Genomic DNA, 22,516 nt, shown 5'->3' with positions numbered 1-22,516 from the left:
ACTTTGCGTGCTTTGGGACCTACTTTCCTAGGCTCCCCTTGTCTTGTCCAATCTTCTACAAAGATATATTTTGTTAACGAAATAATCCATATTCGCGGACACGCATAACTTTTCAACAACGGTAATACTGCCTGTTGTCGAGTGCTGGATTGAATTAAGCCCCGGTCACACATTCAAGGTTGGAGCTACGAATATCCACGGTTTACCAAGAGTCAATCGATCACCATGAACCGTCGAGATTCGTGGAGAAATCGACTTTCTAAGAATACACTTCGGTTTCAGGACGGATGGCCACGACTGTCCTAAGGTTTCTCTACGAATACACCACGGTTTGTCAATATAGACGGATTGTTGAAGGATATCGACGGTATTACTAAGAATAATGACGTTAACACCGCGGTTGTCTGGGATTGGGCCACAGATGACCAAGGTTCTCCTGCGAATTAAACATACATATTCGTAGTACAACCTTAGCAGAGTCCTAGGACATTCGTAGCGAATTCGTAGAGATTTCTACCATGAATGAGCTACGAATCTCCACGAATATGTACGAGTAGCCACGAATACTGAACACTACGAATTAGTACGGTTGTCCCACGATTTTCGTGATTTTGATGTTCATGATGATTCACCACCGACGGAAGTTTGGAACAGTTTAAAACTTCCGTAGCCCCTCCACGATTACCGAAGGAAGATGACGGATAACCACGGAGGTACTAAGGATGAATACGGTACTCCCACGGTTTATAACGAATTTTAAACCGTGGATATCCGTAGCTCCAAACCGTGAATGTGTGAAGCCCGGTTCATACTCTGCGCGAAAGCGAAAGCGAACGCGAATTTGTGACGTCGTGGGAAGTATTCGCGCTGCAAATTCGTAAAAGTTGAACATATTTCAACTCGGGCGAATTTCGCAGCGAATATTTTATGACGTCAAATTCGCTTCGCATTCGCTTTCGCATGAAGTATGAACCGGGCTTTACTGGGGCTTTAGCAAAATAATTAGACGGTTTTCTTGCGGGGGGGGGGGGTTCAGAATGCGTGCTCCTTCGTGTCGGTCCAATGGCCCACACTCCCACGAGGCGATGACTGATCCAACACGGTCACGCTCGTGTGTGTCGATGGATGAACTGTTTATTACAAGTAAAGCGAAAAGGACAGTAAAGAAAAGCGTGATTTCGCTGTTAAAATAAAAGGATTTATACAAATCATGTTGATTAAAGGTTTTAATGAGTGTTGATTGTTCTCAAGCGTTCATAGTTTACAATGAAAGCTAATCCCCGGTTGCTATTTCCCAAGTCTGTATTGTGACTTGAACAATTTGTAATACAAGGCCGTATCCTCTCCCAGTGATCCCCGTTTGCGAGACCCAGGTCTGTATCGTGACTGTGGGCGCTATCCCTGGCTACATGGCATGTGGGTCATTCCATGTCAGACCAACGCACTTTTTTACCTCATGTCTGCCGATTTTGATAAAAATTGCTGTGCTTGTAGGTCCTGATGAGCAATGAATGCACACCAATTTTTAGCCCGATCCGACCTACCATATGGTCATGGCAGAAACCACAAAAAATGGACACTTGTAGAGTAAAATACCACCCTTTTGGTAGAAATATGTCAAAACCATTTCAATTTTCATCGAATATATGCGAATTTGGTATCAAAATAATAATTAGAATTGCATGCTCAAATCAACTCTTTTGTCAAAATTAAATTTTGTGAAAAGTAGATCACGTGACGTTTAATATGTTATCGTGACCTTTGACCCAATTTATGTACTAGTGTATCATTCCGAAAATCAACGAACTGAAAATGACTTGATAGAGCATGTCTTCCTCTATCAGAATCCACTAAAAATCAATTGGGGTCTTTAAAATTTACAGCTTTATGACTATTTTTGTACAGTTGGTAGGTTACAAATAAGTCAATTTATAGACTTTACATTAGAAATCCACCCACACAACTTACTTTTCTGTTTCTAAAGGTACTTAAATTAATCTTGGTTTGGGAATTTCTCATGTTTAGGGCTGATGAGGTCTAACCAGACTCATAATATAAATAATCAGCAGTGGCGCACCCAGGACTTTGCTTTTTTGTGTGGGGGAGGGGGGGGCTCATAATTTGTTTATTTTCAAATTTCTGTAGAAGATTAAAAAAAAAAATTACCCCACAATCAAACAAACAAATTGACAACCTTGGAGGGGTGGGGTGGGTTCCAGCCCCTCGAGCTCCCCCCCCCCGTTCCACTGATAATTAGTTATCCCACGAGTGCGCTTTGAAGTGAGGCCCCCCCCCCCACCCACCCATCCCGTGGTGCCACTGATAATTAGTTAGCCCACGAGCGCGCTTGGAATATGAAACAATGCAATGCTGCTGTGACCCATATGCCACCCGACGCACTACATTATTCCGTGTTCCACGAGCATAAGTGGGCTAACGAATTTATCTTCAAGCAAACTTGACATCGAATGCTTGATAGTCTTTTGTCATCAGCAGTTACTGTTTAGGGTTCGCAACAGCTCTATGTTTTTTACCCGGACCCAGTACAATGGACACACATCCAGGTGAAATTTATCTCAAAGGAAAAAAATGCCAAGTCTGTGAGACTCATTAAATTTCAAGAAGCGTTGTGATGAATGAGTAAGGTAACTTTGATTGCGATATTGAGTATTATCTTCAAGTAACCTTGAATCCTAGACCCTGATTAGTCCATCTATAGCAACAACAGTGTGATTTGATATAATATTGCACAGCTATATTGCACCCCAGATATCGAATGTACATGTACATGTATGTATTGTGTTCTTCTAATTTGCTGCTGAACGGTCCGATACACTATGCACCTACATCGAGGGATCGAGGGGCTTGAACCCACCCCCCTCCAAGGTTGTCAATTTGTTTGTTTGATTTTTTTTTCAATCTTCTACAGAAATTTGAAAACAAAAAGCTATGAGCCCCCCCCCCCTAAAATAACCAAGATTAATTCAAGTACCTTTAGAAACAGAACAGTAAGTTGTGTGGGTGGATTTCTCATGTAAATTCTATAAATTGACTCATTTGTAACCCACCAACTGTACAAAAATAGTCATAAAGTTGTAAATTTTGAAGACCCCAATTGATTTTTAGTGGATTCTGATAGAGGAAGACATGCTCTATCAAGTCATTTTCATTTCATATATTTTCGGAATGATACATTATTACATAAATTGGTTCAAAGGTCACGATAACATATTAAAGGTCACGATAACATATTAAAGGTCACGTGACCTCCTTTTGACAAAATTTAATTTTGACAAAAGAGTTGATTTGAGCATGCAATTCTCATTATTTTAATACCAAATTCGCATATATTCGATGAAAATTGAAATGGTTTTGACATATTTCTACCAAAAGGGTGGTATTTTACTCTAAAAAAGTTAAATTTTGTTTTGGTTTCTGCCCTGACCACATGGTAGGTCGGATCGGGCTAAAAATTGGTGTGCATTCATTGCTCATCGGGACCTCATCAAAATCGGAAAACATGAAGTAAAAAAGTGCGTTGGTCTGACATGGAATGACCCATATATGGGTTTATTGCTTCTGACTAGCGCCCCTTGTACAAAGATATTGACTAGTTAGGGAACCGCCGACATAGGGCTGGATAGCTCAGTTGGTTAAAGAGCACCGGAACGATTATCCCGAGGTCGCAGGTTCAAGCCCGGCTACAGTCAATTTCTTCGTTCAACTTTTCAATTGTTATAATTTACCTGATCAGTTTCCCTGTGTGGTTCATTTGAAAAAAATATTAAGAAAGGTTTTGCAGGGTGCGTTACAGTATCGTTGGTCAAGTGTGGTTTGATTTTTATCTTATACTTTAACTTCTACAGAAATTCATGATTTCGAAAGAAATTAGGGTACAAAAGAAAATTAAGATACTGAATTTCCTGATTGCAAATCTTTTCGGGTTCCTTATCAGAAAGGTTAAAGGCATTTTTTTATCAGGCAGACTTGCGACGGGGAGTTTCGGTATTGTGAAAACGCACCAACTGGTATTCCATCTAGCCTATTAGAACTGTAAATGTACGGCTTAAAAGTAGCGCTATTCGATCATTGGTGGTTAGTTTAACATAAACTGCTCTTTTCTTACCGGAATTTTTCTTCTTTTTCTTCGCTGGGCTAGATACGAATGCAGTCTTAGTTTCACTCTGAGGATTAATAAAAAAAACGTTTAACAAACGTTGAACAAATAATTCAAATACACAATGAAACAAAGACCATGTTTTATAAGGAGTTTTCTGTTTCTTGTGGCTTCTTGCCTGTTGGTTGCAAACAAGCCAAAAAGACACCCAAACGTCTTTCAAATGCATTTTTTTCAAATGGATAGTCGAAAATATCAAAATTAATTAATCACACAAGATTAGGTATATAAAAAGAGTGGTTAAGCTTTTTCCCGGTTGAAGTCTGCGCCACGTGACCTGGATGAGCAATATTGTATAAAAGGGGGTTATTTGCTCAATAAAGAGCTAAATATTCCATAATATCTGCATCACGTGATGTTAACTCACCGGCCAGGCAAGGCGGAAGTCGAGTCGGCTGCGAGACTTTCGCAGCTTGATGCGAAGGGTGGAAATGACGTCATCATTTGTCAAGCAGTGGAATAGGAATATGAAAACTCCCTACAACGACAGCCATGAAAAGATATATTCTTTGATTGCATTGACATTCAGTGTTTATGATAATTTTAATATGATCAGTGGGTCGAAAGAAGGTCAGAAGGAACTCTAAGCTTGAAGCAATTTCAATGAGTGGACAGGGTTTGCAAATCGCGAGGCGACGGGAGGTCAATTGAATTACAATGTTGATTTACTGGAGACCAATTTGCGCACTCAGAGACTCGATTTGTCATCGTTAATTTCGATTACTCCACGTAAATGAATGCGATTACGAAGCGAACTTGACGTCAATAAACAATCCACTACGAAAATTGGCTTGATTGAAATTTGTTCAACTTCTCAGCGCGAAGACTGGCAATCATGTCGTCATAACTTCGCGTTTGCGCTTGCTTTTGTAATCGTGCAATCAGAATATCTTTTAAAGCAATCTGTTTATCGAAATTGATAAATAGATTATAAACGCCTCATGCAAACAATCTGGTTTTCACATTACATCCAGGATAATAATCGATTATTCTTCGTTTCGAATAGTTACATTATTGTTCATAGTCTAAATGGGAATGTTCATTTTAAATTACACTTTTATACGGACTTTTACTGCATGTGAGCGCGTTGGCAGTTTATACATTTAGCTTACAGACGTATTAACCATATACAATGAAATATAGGTTGTAATTCCTCAACAGTAAAACTGATTAAATTTGGACAAACCTGAAGAGAGTTGAATATGACAAACATGTACATGAAGATCAGGGTGCTTTCATCCACAGACAGCAAACCGAACAGCCAGGTGATGCCCAGCAGAGGCAGGAGAATCACAGCAGCTCTGGTTGTCTTCCTGCAAAGGAAAGAAACCAACAATTTTGGAAAGATGATGAAAATATGGATTCCTAACACAAGTACACACTCAACGGCTACAAATGGAGAGATGGGGACCACTGAGAGAGACGCCTGGCACTCACGCGAGTAGTCGTTACCAGTTCGTGCAGATTCGGCATATAACTAGTCTGGTGCCCCTCCCATGGGGATCTCGTAAGTGGTCACAAACTTTGCGCAACTCTTCAAAGTCCCGGGTCAGATTTTAGGAATCCGGGTCATATATAATCTGATACTTTTCCGTGTCAATGTCAGACTTTTCTGGGTCAAACTGTCACTGCTATGGATATTTTGGGGGCCATCTTGTAGCGGAAACCTTTAATAGCAAAAGTGTCATTTCGACCCGGAAAGGTGTCATTTTGACTCGGAAGGTATCAGGTCAAATTGAACCCGGAATTCCGGGTCAAATCTGACCCGGGACGTTTGAAAGTGTAGATGGCGTAAAAAACCTGGATGTATCCATACCTCGCCTGTTTCCACTTCGACTGCTTAGCAACACTCTTGACTGACACAAAGCGAATCATCACTACAGCCAAAAAGAAGATATTCACCTAATTGATGGAAAGACAAACCAAGAATGAGGAATTTAACAAATATAGCGAGGGACGTAACGTGAGCAACCATCTGAGCAGGTCACTATATGACTGCTATACTCAGCAGTATGCATGACTGGTGTGATTATGCCGTGAAGTCTTAAACTCAAGATCTTCCTGGTAATTTTGCATATTATTGTGGGTTCAAGTCAATCATGTGGTATTCCAGTGCCCGTGGCCTTCCTTTGAGACAGGTATTAAGCTAAGTTCATAGCCACACCAAAATATTTACAGATTTTTATTTTTTAGACCTTACCCCTATGATAGCGAGCACTGGTCCTCCGAATGCCCAGATGGCCCCCTGGGCTGTGTCGAGCCAGCAGGCCGTGTCCGATCCGTAGCTCTCCGGTGTTGCCAGGGCCGTTGCCACAACAATCACTATTGGTAACCCTTTGTAAACAATGAATTCAAGATGCAAGAAGGGTTAGGCACAAGAAAAAAAAAATATCTTTCGAAGCAGTTAGCGAGGAAATATATACTAAATTTTGAGCAAAATTAAATACATTGGTCAACAGCGTTTTACTCTTTTTCAGTGCAGACTTTAAATGCGTGCAAGTCGTTGATTTTCTTCCTGGTGAGCTCAAGAAAGCTGAACGAATATTTTTCCGGTGTTCTGTACAAAGATTAGCAACGTATTTTGAGCCGCACACTAACTTGGGACCGGCAGGTAAATATTGGTATATTGGTATATTGTCGTTTCACTCACCCCAGGCGGCAACGAAGAAATATTTAAGGGTCGTTCGCGAGGGCGGATGGAGCACACGAACGACCCGGATGTAGAGATAGATACCCTCCATCAGCATCCACATGAACATCACAGTGTAGGTGTAATGTAGTATGCCAGCTACTGCCTTACACCAGGCCTTGAAAAATGCATGAACACCGAATTTGTATTAAGAAGATTCCCATTCTCAACTATCACAATAATAGGATGAAAGAAAATATAACTATCATCTCGTTGACCATTAATGTTTGGTACGGAGAGATGACACAAATCCCTTAGTCTTTTGATTGAACCCAGAATTGCATGTAGTACCTAACACACGCTGGGGTCGAATATAGCCCATGTGTACTGACTCCTAGGTGCACTAATCGTGTACTCCACCAAACTACCTTTTACTATACGGTTTTAAGACAGTATACAGTGTCGAAGACGGATGGGTTAGGGTCGAACAAATCCTTCCCCTACATAACTCGCAGGTAACGCACGACACGATACAAGTAGCGTAGGCATTATGATGTGTTTTTATAAGACGGAGATAAGTTCTCTTCGAGGCTTAATTAGCCTTAAACCCTTTTATATCTCAGCCTTTTAGGTCTTCTTTTTAAATAATGGAAAATTCATCTTCGCTTTGCAGCTTAGGATAATTTAACTCAGATACCTGTTTTCCCCAAGAGTGTGTGAGGTATGGATTGAGCAAGAGAAGATCAATTACTTGTTTTGGTTGTTTTTTTTAATTTGCATTCTTGTTGGGTGGGCGGGCCGTCACCGCATTATGGGGAAGTTTTTCATTGTTAGACAAATTAGGGGAGTTGTGGGGACTTTCTGCTGTCCCCATAGCTTCTTCCCCATAGGATAACTCGTGTGTAGTCTCCACAACTACGGAACAAGTATTTACAGTGTATAATGTGTGTGGGTGTGCAATAATATAGGGTGCGTGTATACTTGAGTTCATTTTTCGAATAACACTTGGCGCATTAGTGAGGCCTATCTCTTTACAAATCAGCGAGCCTATACGAATAATAATAAGACATCGCAGTAACAAAATACATATCTTTTAAATATATTACAATTAAACATATTAAAACAGTTGGCGCCTCTATAATTTTGACGGGGTTTTCTTTTCCCAAGGGAAAGAGTAGGTACTCCGATATTCACCGTAAACAAATGAATTCCACCCACTGTTACTGTAATTTAATGTTAAACGTATACCTTGTTGGCGGTATCGTTAGCTCCAACAAGGAAGAAGAAATCGGCCACCGTCAGGGCAATGACGAGATTCAAATGGATGGTGGCCGACTCGAAATTCTTCAGGCTCCTAAGCAGACAGAGAGACATAAGCCGGGAATGATAAAAGCTTATAGTTGACTTGAATTTTGAAAGAGTGCTTTAATGACACTTAACGGGAAGCATTGTCTTCAGTCAATTGTCATTATGAGGTGATTGATATCAACAAATTCATTATTGTTGCTTTGAGTCCTGTTATGTATGTACACATAATATATAATTTGCATGAAGCATCTTCACATTGGGTGCTAATTTTCGGCACAACTCGGGGAATTATATTTTGTAGTAATTTTTCAAATGAAATTCAATGTTAAATAGCTTATTTTTCATAAAATAAAATGAAATTTAGCTTCTTAATGTCACACCTGAGGAGGGCTGATATAGTGACAAGCGCCACCACAAGGCAGGCCAGGGATAGGCCAAGACCGATGTTGGTGAGAATCTCGAGCGCCCTCTCGTGGCCAGGCGGCAACTTAAAAATAAAATTAAGATAGAGATTATAATCGGAAGTTCTGTGACGTTTCTAATGAGTTTCACACCGTTAAGCAATGCTAACAAATATGGTGTGTTTTGTTTTCGTTTTTTGAACTGATGCGTGCAAAGAATACGTATAGACCGTTTGCACTGCGGCCATCTTTGAGGCGTGTACCTTTGTTCTACATGAATATGCATGATTAGACTTCTTGTGCATTCATTGTTAATGAATTAACATAACAAAACACACCTCCAAGACGGCTGCTTAATGCAATCGATCTACGGACTCATTGTTGCTCAGATATCTCTTCTGGGAATGGGCACGAACAGTCCTAAGAAATTACAAATTATGATTATTTTTTATGTAGTTTTAAAAATAATAATAATAATAACATCATACAAACAGCAAACTTACGGTAAAATCTGTCGGCCGGAGAAGCACGGCAAAATTGGTCAGATGATCACATGTGCACATTGAGTGAGTCCCATTGGATACGTTGACAAAACACCCAGATGTTGACCACGCCCCACCAAAATCACTTCTGTAATCGTATTTTAAAAAAGTAGTGATCGCATTCGCCTTTTGGTTAAACAAAACTTAATACTCTGGTATGAGGGTAATTAAAAATTCAAGAACCACTAAATTGTATTTTTTTTTTACGATTTTGATTACAATAATAACAATGTCATTGAATGCTGCCTAAAAAGTTCATATCAGTCTGCACTGTGTTAAAGTTTTAATTGAAAAACTTGAAAACTTGACTTACGGAATGGAAAAATTCCAAAATGCACAGATAGTGTCCTGTCCACGCAATTGCTGTTGGGAAAAAATGTTATATTCATATCAACATTTTACAGGGTTTATAGTATAGCCAAATTGGTATACATCTGCGCATAGCAATACATTAGTTTCCAATGGGATGTTCTTGTTCTGAAGTCTCGAGTGGTATTTTTTTTCTTCAAATATTGTCTGTAGAGCCTGAGAGTTTGAAGAGGCTGTTTTGAACATTCCCTTACATTGGCGAAGCTGGGAAAGCACGTTGGCCTATTGCGAGTATAAAAAGTTCCATAAATGGTACAGAGTTTGAGGTACCTCCACACCAAAAGAGACCAAATATATTTGCTGGTGCTAGTGAATCGATTGAATTGAATATTGGGCTCTTGGGGCCAGCTCTACTAGGCTTGTTTCGTCTTGTTAAAGGTATGGTAAGTACTTGCCTCGTTGTTAACAGCTGTAATAGTGACCCCTCTCGTAAAATCCGGTGTGCTTTTCGTCAACTCTAGTGTGGCACTCAAGACGACGCTAATAATATCGTATCCCGTCTCCAGCCTGGTTTTTAATGGGGCAACAGAAGATTAAGAAAAGTAGCATCGCATCGGAATGGCAAAACCAGGTTTCTTTGGAAATAAGTTTCAAGTGTGGGTGCATTTTGTCTGCGCATGAGAGTCAGGGATTTGGTAAACAGTGGCAATGCCGCTCAAAAACGTGTCCTTCATTAAACATAATGTACTGCATTTTACCACTGAGGGCGCACTAATGAACAGATTCCATTTAAATTCCTTTTCTAATTCCTATGATTCAGATTTTCTCCTTGCACGTCACTAACTGTCAGTTTCGTATTAGACTTGCTCAGGGGTCACCTTTGCTCACAAATTTTAAACAGGATTATCCCGTAATGCCAACGAATAGGCTAAATCTGGCCCATACACAAACGTATGTATGAAAAGAATTCAAGTTCGTATCAAATCTGAATCGATTTCGATATTGTCTGCTCTGTGATGAGGTTTGTTTGGCTTGTCTAGTCTTGTTAAGTAGATAATCCCTTAAACTGTTTCCTTTGTTTCAACTTACCCCGAAGATGTTGCAACTGCACCGGATAAGTAACGCTCGATTCGTGTGTAAAGCGTCCCGACAATGATTACACTGCCTGAAAACAGTCAAATAGACACCATTTAACTGGTATCTATGCCTTTTTGATGGGTTGTCTTTGGAACAAGTTTGCGTCAGCAAAATATACCAAAGTACAAGGAAAATTCCTATGATACTGATAATGTATCTACGGTCAGGTGTTGTGCATAATTGCTCGGTTGGAACACGGTTAATATTTCATAGCACTCACTATTATTACTGGATTGGACAAATTGGGTATCTGCATTTTCATTTGCAACACCCATTTGTGACAGTACTTCGGTCGTCCACCTACGCCACACAGTGTAGTTCCTAATTACTAACTCGGCTCATGGTAATGCATTATCTGATTACTACAGTTGCATGAATAATCAAGAACATCACCAGACATTATTTCAATTCATACTTTGTATGGGAAGTTGAGAGGCCCAAATACGGTGCGAAGTGTATGGTATGGCGACGGAAGTTTTGCTCTGTGTGATTTGCTCGCGCGCGTTCCAGCCTCTCGCCCGTCGTTCTTTCTCCTCGCCACAGGCAAAACTTTTAGTCTAGAAATGCATCTATTTTGTCAGTTTCTTCGATTTTGTTTGAGCGTCTCATTACAATGAGATGGTGCAGTAACATATGCAGATAGACTTGATAAGGTGGGTGGATACTTATTCCGCTAGAATTTGTGTAGTTTTCATGATATTTGGAATGTGTTTGTTGTACGAAGTTGATAACTTCGCACCAGTAGGCCTTCTCACAAAATAGGTTTGTGTATGAAGTGTAGCGCTCAATGGCGACGGTGTGCTCATTTCTGTGCACGCGTAATGTGCAATGTGGAGGCATACATGTATTATACAGTCCAGTATCTAATAATATAGCCTGCTCTGTTCGTAAAACAGTTTTATTTCAAATTGTAATACGTGTATGTCAAAAAGATGTAGTTGGAACTAAAACACAACCACTCGAACATTTCCCCTCGACTAGATCAATGCACTGCTACCGAGCTAAGTAATAATTCATTTCTATTGTAGGAACCTAAGGAAAACTGAGGTACGTGGACTTGAAGCATACCTGTGGAATTGCTTGGCACGACAGATTTGTGTATCGTAATGGCGGCTGGCTGAGTTGTCACATTTGGAGAATTCAGATCCGGCGCGGAAATAACAGCACCGGCGAAAGAGTTAGCCTCCAGGACCTCAAGCTGCATAACTAAAGTCATGAGTTGGAGAAGAATGAGATGACAGGCAGTAACTTCCAGCATGACACAACAAAAAGGTAAGAGTTAGTAAGAATGTATAGTATCCTATGGTACATGGTTGTACAAGTGTAGTAATTTTACGGTCGATGATTATTTTCAATAATGCATGATATAAGCAGGGTACATGTCATGAGATCTTGCAAGTTAACTTGTCATCAACGTTATTCATAATCATGTTTCAAGAATTCAAGTAATCATCGTCTTCGCCATTAAACGACATGTCTTCGGGTTACATTTCCTTCAGCTTTTCCCATGCATGCAGCTTACGCTACAATCACGCGGTATTCGGCTTGCTAATGCACGGACATTCTTTGTAACTGAATAGACCACCTGTTGTTTTCATATGCAAATAGCTCTCCAGAAACTTTTGGCTCACAACATTTTAACCAAAAGGGGTGGGACAAATACATCTCGAGTTTTCGTCGTGTAGTAGTAGTCCTGTGTTATGCCAAATGGGGTAGTACAAATAATAATGATTCGAAGGTAGGATGTAAACATGACTACGTTTTGGAAGAAAAACGTTTTTGTACAGGATGGGAAAATGTGATTTTCATGTCAACGAGATGACGTAGGCTACACTCGCCACTATTGGACGATGGTTTGTGGAATAGAAAAAAATTATCCGCATTATTTACGTATCAAAATTTTCCGCCTGGAAATATTCCTGATGATTAAAAGGGAAGCCCTAACACAGCCACTTCATTTGCACGTACAAAATGTACATTACTTGACTGTTGTTCAACAGAGAATATATATATTAGCAGTTTGTTTTACCGCTTCATACACTCACCCAATTCCTCTGAGCTAACAGTGACGTTGATCGCTTCCCCTGGCTTTCGCCTCTTTGCTAGATCTCTACCAACAGACAATCCGATCTGCTCAATGGTGTCCATTATGTCGGCTGCTTCGGTCTAAAACGAAAACGAACGACAAATCACGTGTAAAAAAGAAGACTTTTACCGTAGATTTCGGACAGTCATAGATACCCAGGTAAAAATGCAACGAAACATTACGAAGTACTAAATTGTCGATACAACAAACACCTGTATATTGATCCTAACCCTACACAATCGTGTTGGCTACCTCTTCAGTAAAGTGAGGCACTTAGGTTGACTAATTGGCAGAATAACTGTTTATTTTTAACATCAGATTTGTTTTACTCACGGACGTAGTTGATTCGGTCGTGCTGATATTCAAAGTGAGATCCTGCAACGAGAATTTTAAAGATGTAACATTTAATAGACCTTATAAATGCATGGTTGTTCAACGGCAACGACACTGTGGCACTACTGTAGGGTATATCACTATTATTGTCATTGCTTTGATAATTCTACTCAATGTTTTCCGTGACTCAAACCAACTTAATAAACAACCTTGATATAATCTGCTGCCTCCTCTGGCGTGATGTCATCTGGTAGTTGTGGGGTCGACACGGTCAGACCGTTTGTAGACGTTCCGATGGTGGTGGACTCTTCTCTTCCTGGTGAATCAGTTGTCATCGTGGGCTCAGCTGGCGTTGTGGGCGTGGTCAGGGTGACAGTTTCAGCCGAATTTAGGCTAAATTTGACAGATTGGGGGGAACAGTTTGACAGAAAATCTAGCAGAACGATTTTTTTTAAAAGTAGATTTCTAGCCGGATTCTGTAAAAGTTGGTGATTCTGACAGAAACATATAGCAGATTTTAAGAATATAGCACAATTTTGTTTGAAAGCTTCAATTTTTAAAAAACAAACCCTTGCACAATGGGACAGGTAGGCCAGTCTAAGCTTTGAGGTTCCCTGATGTGTACGATTACACAGCAAAGTACTGTGCACATTGGAAGCCAGGCTAGAAACGCGCCATTTAAAACAAAAATATTTAATTTTTTGTGAAGGAAATTCTACGATTTTGTTTTGATTTAAGGAATTTTTTTTAACATCTGCATGTGAATTTAAATGTTTATAATGTATTTCGTGTAATTATAGGTGATTTAACAGATCTTTGTTAAATCTAGTAGATTTTGAAGTGCATCTAGCAGAATTTTGTCATTACCTTACGGTCACCACGGACGTGGTACTTGGTAAGGGTTGAGAAGTAACGCCATGTTGTTGGTTGTTATTGTTACAAGTACAGTTGCCTTCATCACCGCCGCCACCGCCACCGCCGCCGCCGCCACCACCACCACCGCCGCCGCCGCCACCGCTGCTGTTGCTGCTGCTCTCTGTGTAGGATTACCGGGAAAAAAAACACGTAATGATTAGCTTTTGATTACAGTTTAAACGAGGACTTGGAACCAATTATCGAATCCCAATGACGGATCCAGGATTTTCCGGGTGATCGAGGTGTTGCAGTTTACAGATAGACAGACCAAAGGTCTGAATCAAGAAATTAAGATTTGCAATATAGGCCTAGGCCTATAGAATGTTGACGCTATTAAAGAAATGTAAGGAAACTTGATTTTTGTTTCCATTAGGCTTATGTAAATAATTAACATCGGTAAAGTCGGGGGAGGATTGGTTTGCCACTCCAAGCACCCCCTTGGATCAGCCCTTGAATCCACCCATCAATCACCTCTTACACCAACCTACCAGACCTCCAATGTTGGCATGTTTCATGGATGTTCTGTCTATCAACATCATCCATTGTTTGCATGAAACTGTTTACCCCTACAAAAAAATGCTCCAAACAGCCCTACATGTTTAACACAACCGTTGTTTCACATCACAAAAGGCACCAGAAATGGGAATTTCACCGCCAGCTGAATATTTTCTATTTATTTGGATGCAATCTTATTTCTGGAGAACTCTGTTCCAAAATTGTTGAACGACCGTTAAATAGCTAGTTATAGCTTTCTGTGGCTGTTCATGTAAGCACATGTACAGTTCATTTGATTTCTCTACCAGTGTCTATTGAATCGTGACTGATTCTGCATCATGACTTGTGATACTTTGAATCTTACCGCTGGAAATAGACAGAAACCCATCCTGGCCCGAGCGAGGGTATCCAGAGCCTCCACTCAGCAAGAAAGCTGGGTTATTCTCTGCGATGATCTCACCGCCTTGTCCGATCCTGATCTGTATAACACCCCCAGCTCCACCGCCTCCGCCATGCCCATCATTCCCGTCACCACCAGAGACAACAAGGGATCCCATTGACGTTAAATGGACCTGCTCATCATTAGAAAAGAATCTTTCATTTTCAAGATGAACCCTTTTTTATGATTTCGTTGCAGAATGTTCAGGCGCATGGTTTTCTATACATTATAGTTTTGGGGTGGGGTGGGGAATGCGGCTATCCTAAAATTCTGGCCGTAATGACTAAAAATGAACAACCAAACGATGTTGGGATCGAGTAAGAACTTCATAATGCAAGGCAATGTTGCACAAATGACATTACACAATGCATCCGAAGCAAGATAAAAAGTGTATCCAGGTGCGTGGCCAAAATGCTTTTATTGTCGATCAGGAGTTTGAGCCTCCAAAAAGAATTAACTTTGTTTTCTTTCTTTATGGTCAAGGGGTTGAAAAGCCGATTCCCTTGTTGGCTATATGCCACCGAGTACTCTGCTTACCGACTTTGCTCGAACACGGATAAGACCACCGCTGCCTCCTCCCCTAGATGGCTCTTGGTTATTTAGCACAGAGCGCCCTCTTGCGGTCACAAGTGCATCTGGTAAAAGAGAATCATTCCTCTTGAGCTTTTAAACACGGAATCGACATGTTGGACCAAAAAACGACAGGATTCAAATCAGGCCCTTTCGCATCGTATCTATGTAGATTGATATCTGTTAAGGTATATCGGAATTCATACAAGTGGAATGAGCGTGCCAGCAGAGCCTCCTTTTAAGTTCGATTCAATTAGCTGAAGATATCTACCTCATGCTTACCTATAGTCACATTTCCTTCACGTGCGCGAAATTCAATAGCGCCACCGCCTCCCAATCGAGAAACCCCTGGACTCCCAACGCCTCCTATTGCAGAACATTGTAAGATATTAGATGAATTTGTCAGGCAAGAGTTTTTCAATCTTCGTGAGTTTTCAATGTAAAACCGTAAGACATGAAATCGACATTTATAAAGGTATAGACTTACCTGCACTTCCGCCCAACAAGTGATCATAGCTTCCCAGCACGTAAGGAAAACCGTACGAGCAGTTGTACAAGATGCCATCGCCATCCGATGTTGAAAGGGCATCTGTGGTCGTAGATTGAAGGAACAGGTCTGTAGCCGTCAACATATTGGTCGCGGTCAGAACGTCGGTCATGTTCGGTAAAGGCTCAGTGGTATTTTGATGCAGAGCTTCATTGGTTGTATTAGAATCGTCTCTTGAATTATTCGAGGCTTGGCTTACAGATCCTCCAGTAATGTCAATGAAATCGGTTTGATTGAGCAGCGTCTCCATCGTCATGTTCGGATACAGCGCTATGGTGGTCGATTCCGAAGACGTGTCATGGACGCTGGATGGTAGCGTTGAGTTGAGATCCGTTGTGCCATTTGTGCTGACTTCAGCAAGAGCAGTGCCATTCCAATATGTCGTGTAGTTGTTCTTCACGGTGCCACTCGTTGTTTCCTGCACCGTGCTTGCCGTTTGATTCATCACCGTTACCACCAGGGTCTCCGCAAAGGTAGAAGTTTGCACCGACGTTGGATCTGATGACCGTTGGTCATCGCTGGTCCGACCGCAAGGCTGGGTCTGGCTCTCCCGGAAGCTGCCTCCTCCGTGCCCGCCGTGGCCCGCTCCTCCCGGGTAAGAAGCGGCATCGGCACCTCCTCCAGGACTCGGAAAACCTCGATATTTAGATATGAAAGAAGCTGAACTTATTTTGAGATAAATTTGTCATAATGTTAATGGGTACCTGTTGCCGACGTCTACTTAGATAAACCTATCATTCTGGAGAGGCCGAATAGGTTACCAGCATTACTTCCAATCCTTTACATTGGCAGATAGTTAAAATGGTTTGTTTAAACTATTTAAAGAATAGTATTGTTGTTGGAAAATTCAACAAATTACGAATATATATGTACGGTTGTACCAAAACCTTTAAACACCCAACCAACATAATACATGTAATACCGTCCAAACAATCAGCAACTAACAATCAACCACCAAACCCCTAAAATTCAAACAAACAAACAAACAAACAAATAAACAACCAACCCAACCACCAACCAACACACAAACAAACAAACAACCTGTTAACAGTCAATCTTTATTATGCAAAGCGGGGACAAACCAGTATCTATACTGACCCAAAAGACCAAACCAAAATATTACCTTGAAAACCACCGACAAACATGCCGGATTCTGTCCCATCCGAATGCTCCTCTTTTCCTTCTATCATTATGTCCGTTCCTACCAATATGCCTCCTTCTGTACTCTGTAGACGCAGGGCGTTCTTACCCCTAACGACCACTTTCAAGTTTCCTTTGAGTTCAATGGAGCCCGGCTTAGAGAAAGTCACGACGGTGTAATTCCACTCTCGGCCGCCTGTTTCATCTCGGTAAGTTAAATTCTCAAGAGTTCCATTCAGGACTATCTTGAACTTCTCAGGCATTGACGGTGTAGAGCTTGAACTTAAATTGCCGAGCCGAGAGAAAGTTGTGTAAGTTTCAGAAGTGTTAGCTGTGTCACTGATATTACCGACGATCACCTCACTTTGGAAAGTGGATACCTCGGTAGACTGGTTAGCATTGCCCGTCGTGAGTTCAGGAGTTGATTTGGCCGAGGTGCTGTTCTCGTTCAATGTTGACAAATCTCCGGAAGAGGTTGTTCCAAGATTCAGAGCTGCGGTTGCTTCACCCGGTTCTGTGTTGGCAGAGGTCGCATCAAGACCCAAGTGGGAGGTATTCGGTGCGCCACTAGTATTACCAACGGTCGCCTCACTCTCGAAAGTAGACGTCTCGTTAGCCTCGTTCATCACGGGTTCAGAAGAAGACGTACTACTCTGATTCAATGTCGACGATTCCTCAGAGGAGGTTGTTTCCCGATTCCCAGTGATGGTTGCCTCGTCCGGTTCTGTGTTGACAGTGGTCATATTGAGATCCCATTGTTGGGTATATGAAGTTGAATTGTCGGTTTGATGTAGTGCTGTCGAGTTGCCGGTCGTGGCATGGTTTGCAAATGTTCCATTGTAGAAGGTGGTGGTGCCTGTGACGGTACCTTCATCGATTCCATCGAATTCGTTGTAATAGAGCATCGACGCCTCGTCGGTATCGATTATAAGACATCCCTCCTCAAGAATAAGGTCCTTATCTGAAATGGGCAATTGAAGTTGATGGCTTTAATTTTGAGCTCTTGGTAATCTCGCTTTGTTGCTGTCCCTCGATGACTACATTTGCGAGAAACAATATTGGGATGGGTCTTCTGTCTCACATAATGTTCTCTATTTATACATTTTTTGTAGCTTTTAATCGATTTTTTACAACTTTTCCCTGAACGAAAAACAAATTATGTCGCAATAATTTATGTAGTTTTATCAATAATATCGCACTAGTGAATAAATGTGATCAAAAGGAAGTTTTCTGTTTTGTTTTCTCTTTTTTGTAAAAGAAAATATCGCATATCATTTTACAATATGTTAATGGATCATTAAGTGATATTTGTTTAGCAATAATACATAACCTGTAGTTGCTTATGGGGGGGCTTAGTTGTTTTTAATGGAGCATAATCCCACACACAATGGTAACTATGGTACCGCACCGTGCTCATGTTTTCTTGGGGCGTGACTCAATGCAAAGGAACGTTAATTGTCGCATAATGAATTTGGTACGCAGCAGCAGTCTATCTGCTCCAGAAAAGTGTCATCTACTTATTTTTTTCAGTTCATAGTTAAATAAAAAGGTCTCACAAAATACCAAACACATCCCTAAAATACACAACTTTGGCCCTAAAAGCCGAAGTGCTCATTATGCATTATTAAAGTGATTTTTGAAAGTAAACAGTTGTCGTAAACTTGATACATTTAGGAAAAAACCTATTTGAAAACCGATTGTTCTACCCACGTTCAACTGTTGACTTTAATGGCTAAACCTGCAGACGACAGAACGATAATTATACCAAGCGTAATTTCAGACTTATTTCTTTCTATGCCAAAAACAGCCACATTTGTATTTCCAAAAATAAACGAAATATCCGAAAGAAAAGAAATGCTCATTTGGCTGTCTGCAATAATGGACTCTTCATTGTTCAACATTCAATGCCGTCCAGCGCACATTGTAACAGTAATGAATGCGTGATATATCATTTTGTGCGGTCGAGACAGCTTGAGACCAGTTGTCGGTTAAGAGGATTCACGAAGCTATCAAAAATGACGGAGAGGTTGTTTTTCCGTGTCATTGTTGTGTCGAGTAATCTCTCCTCTGCGTATCATGATGAGAGAGCTCGCCTGTCCATGCGCGGGAGCATGCATTGCCATTGTATATAAGATCGATCAGTGCAGGAAATAGGTGAAAGTACCGTTATTGCTTTGAAAACTACTCCCATGAAAAAAATTCTGATGAACGTGTAGCTATTTTAGCGGTTCCCGCGGCGACGACGTGCTTTGTCCATGTAATTTTATTGCAGATGAGATAAATAGTTATACTACAGGGTGTATCAAAAACAAAAAAAGAAACCCAGATGTAAATGTAAATTATAAAAAATCTCATAAATATTTTCAAATAAGTTAAAGATCATGTGAAACACCAACGTGTCCTCTTTCTAAAATCGCTTTCAACCTTTGCATAACAAACCAGCCAGCAACATGGGCGTCGCCAGGATTTTTTCTAGAAGGGGGCAAAACATATTTTTGCCAAAAAAATGCCTGTATTTCTCAACACATTCTCGATTTATCAGTTTTAGAGGGGGGCAGGGACATTTTGGCCCCCCTCCCCCACCATTGAATTTACACCACTATGACTTCGCGCCTCTTTTTCTTTTTTTTTTTCTTTTTTTTTTTTTTTTTTTTTCTTTTCCAGGGGGGGGGGGGGCCTCGCGACGCCCATGGCCAGCAATCTTAGCCAGGTAAAACTTGGCCCATTACAGGTTTTGACCCTTGACAGAATAGCAATGAATGCGCAGTCATACGTGGCCACAGACACACAATCAAGGTATCATTGGAACGAGGACACATTGGTGCTTCACATGATATTTTACTTATTTGAAATGTTTATTAGATTTTTTTTTATAATTTACATTTACATCTGGGTTTCCTTTTTTTTATACACCCTGTATATTTTTTTTTATTAAAAGCCATGCATAACAATGTGAACAGCATATTCCCCATGCACGACGGCAACTGGGAACAATACGTTAATATTTGAATGAACAGGAGAGAGTAGTACGGAATATAAATAATTTCATCATGTTTCTATTTTATACCAGGCTAACAGTATCGATTTTTCAAGAACAGTATTTTAACTGTCGTTTATTTATAAAAGGGCTCCTCAAGATGTTCGATTTGTATCGGTTTATTTCCTTCTGTTAATTGTGGTAGCAAAAACCCCTAAAAGCGTTTGACCTTATTAGTGACAAGTTGTATATGATTAACGAGAAGAATAATCGGCTTGTTTTTGAGAGGTCTGTTCACTAATTCCTGGTTCAAGTGCCTTGTACTTTCACACCTGGCTCACGAGTTTCTACCAAAGTGTCTCTTACCGCCCTCTGGTAATGGACAAAACAACCCTAGTATAAAAGGGTCAAGGAGGTCTAGCATTACATGCTGCGATGTAGGTTCAATACGTATTCGCTCTTTGCACGGAATCACCATTTTTGGTAAAAGATAAAAGTACGGTCTGGCTTTGGGCGTTGGACCCAAAACGAGGTCGCAATTTTATCTTTACCTATAACAAAAGGTCTTTGGTGTCGTTACTTTTGCATGTTGGTTATTGAACTATGACGTAACAATACAAGACAGGCCTAGTACACTCTAAACACAGTGCTTAGCTATTAAACACTTTTCTTTTACCCACGTTTTTCCACATGTTTAGTCTGAGATAAGTTTAGGATTTTGCACAGTATATATGAAAGCCTGAAACTGTCATTAATAATAATTAATACAAAAGTCAAATATATCTTTAATGTTCGTTTTTCGTAGAACGATGATAATGAAAGTGTCATAAAAGTGTGCATTTTGCCTCGACATCGACCCGATAAGTCATTTTTCTTTTCTTTTACAATGTATACTAGATGGTAATGGACTTTCGTACGTGCCTAAACATGTCACAGACATCCATAAATATGACGTGGATTCAAACATGTGTAAAAAGTGGTTACAAACAAGTGTTTAGAAATGTGTTTAAATTCTATACACTGTTTTAAAGCTGGTCCCAGAGTGCCACAAAAATATATTCAATCGATTCAGAGTGGCCGGCTATTCACTATCTTTTCATGCATGTAGCCTACGCAATATGAAAGGCCGGGTTTATCCAGTTTAGATTAGCGTTATACGGGGTAATCCTATTTCAAACTTCTGGGATAATGTGAAACTTAAGCAAGTTTAATTCACAAGTGACGGACATTCAGTCAGTAAGTCAGACAGTTTCAAAGAGGACTGCTTGGCTCTCTCTGGAGCCCGCAGATTATGCGTTCGAGTCCCGTGGCTCGCCAGTGCAGCCCTTGAGATCTTGCATTATGTACTATGTTTCTTTATTTTTTAATTAGAAAAACACTTGATGAAATCTAGCTGTTTGTTGAAAAAATGAATTAACCAGAACTGAATTTCCCATAATACCGTTTACATGGCATAGTCTGAACTAAACTAGGAGAAACAATCGACCTGCCTTCCATTCACTTGACAAAACTTGTCGACCTTTGCATGGTTCTATTTTTAATGGAAATTTGTCAACAATGTAGGCCTACATTTTCGTTATTTTGCAATCGATCACGCGCACGAGTCGGTAAATCAATATCAGTGTTGAACGCTCCATTTGAAAAACAAATACCACCATGTATTAAGTGAGGAACATAAATAATTCACTTACCATCTATCATCGCCGTGCATTCGTTCGCGATCATGATGACCTGAATAAAAGATCAAATGTGAATTCATTACAAAGGGCCTATATAACCAGACTGAGGTCTCATTATCGAAAATATATAAGATGACAAAGAGCTTGTAAACTACTTTTGTATATTTCGTAAAACCGTAGCGGGTTTTTTTTCTAACAAATAAAAAGTTACATTTCCATGTGCATTCCCATGGACAGACACCAAACCGTTTGAAATATCGATAAACGCTCGCCATCGAAAAGTCTGCATTTAGGACTTATTAACAACAAGCGTCACGGCGGTTCTTAGCAGAATCGATGCAGTATTAAGGGGCCGTATCATAAGTCCGACGCCTCATAGGTCCGACGTCTCATAAGTCCGAAATTTCGGACTTATGAGGCGAAATTAATGCCTCATAAGTCCGACGCCTCATAAGTCCGACAATGGACAAACGCTGTTTCGGACTTATGAGGCGTCGGAGCTATGAGGCGTCGGACTTATGCGGCGTCGGACCTATGAGGCGGAATTATGCCTCGTAATTCTGACGCGTCATAAGTCCGACGCCTCATAAGTCCGAAATTTCGGACTTATGAGGCGTCGGACCTATGAGGCGTCGGACTTATGAGCGGACGTGTAAGTCCAAAACAATATGAGCGTGTTTTTTTGTCTTGTTTATTTGTTATTTGTTTGTGTTGGTTTTTTATATATAGAAAAATGGCGGCGGACACGTCACTGGAAAAAAAGTGCTGAAATACTTCATTTAATTGACACAATTACCAGGAACATGTTTCATAGCTCGGAAGGATTACCAGC

General features: G+C 40.5%; 1 protein-coding gene across 1 annotated transcript; it reads right to left on the bottom strand.

Annotated features, from left to right (window-relative positions):
* Positions 1-1,031: 1,031 nt before the first annotated feature.
* On the bottom strand, positions 1,032-21,716 carry LOC119736578 (mucin-12-like). The gene is made up of 24 exons (XM_038210594.1): positions 21,697-21,716; positions 17,012-18,015; positions 15,829-16,524; positions 15,624-15,707; positions 15,309-15,406; positions 14,647-14,904; positions 13,790-13,956; positions 13,132-13,315; positions 12,923-12,964; positions 12,549-12,669; positions 11,572-11,709; positions 10,456-10,531; positions 9,822-9,933; positions 9,371-9,420; positions 9,019-9,145; positions 8,495-8,601; positions 8,055-8,160; positions 6,828-6,984; positions 6,378-6,511; positions 5,994-6,079; positions 5,364-5,490; positions 4,545-4,655; positions 4,127-4,184; positions 1,032-1,130 (listed from the first exon to the last, which is right to left on the bottom strand). Exons 1-24 carry the CDS (start codon positions 21,714-21,716, stop codon positions 1,033-1,035), a joined length of 4,161 nt encoding a protein of 1,386 aa, XP_038066522.1. The 3' UTR covers position 1,032.
* Between the last annotated feature and the right edge of the window lie 800 nt (positions 21,717-22,516).

The sequence above is a fragment of the Patiria miniata genome, unplaced genomic scaffold (genome assembly GCF_015706575.1).
Source record: "Patiria miniata isolate m_02_andy unplaced genomic scaffold, ASM1570657v1 HiC_scaffold_3, whole genome shotgun sequence".
NCBI lineage: Eukaryota > Metazoa > Echinodermata > Asteroidea > Valvatida > Asterinidae > Patiria > Patiria miniata.
The sequence above is the reverse complement of the archived record's forward strand: the minus strand, read 5'-3'. Positions and strand labels throughout refer to the sequence as shown.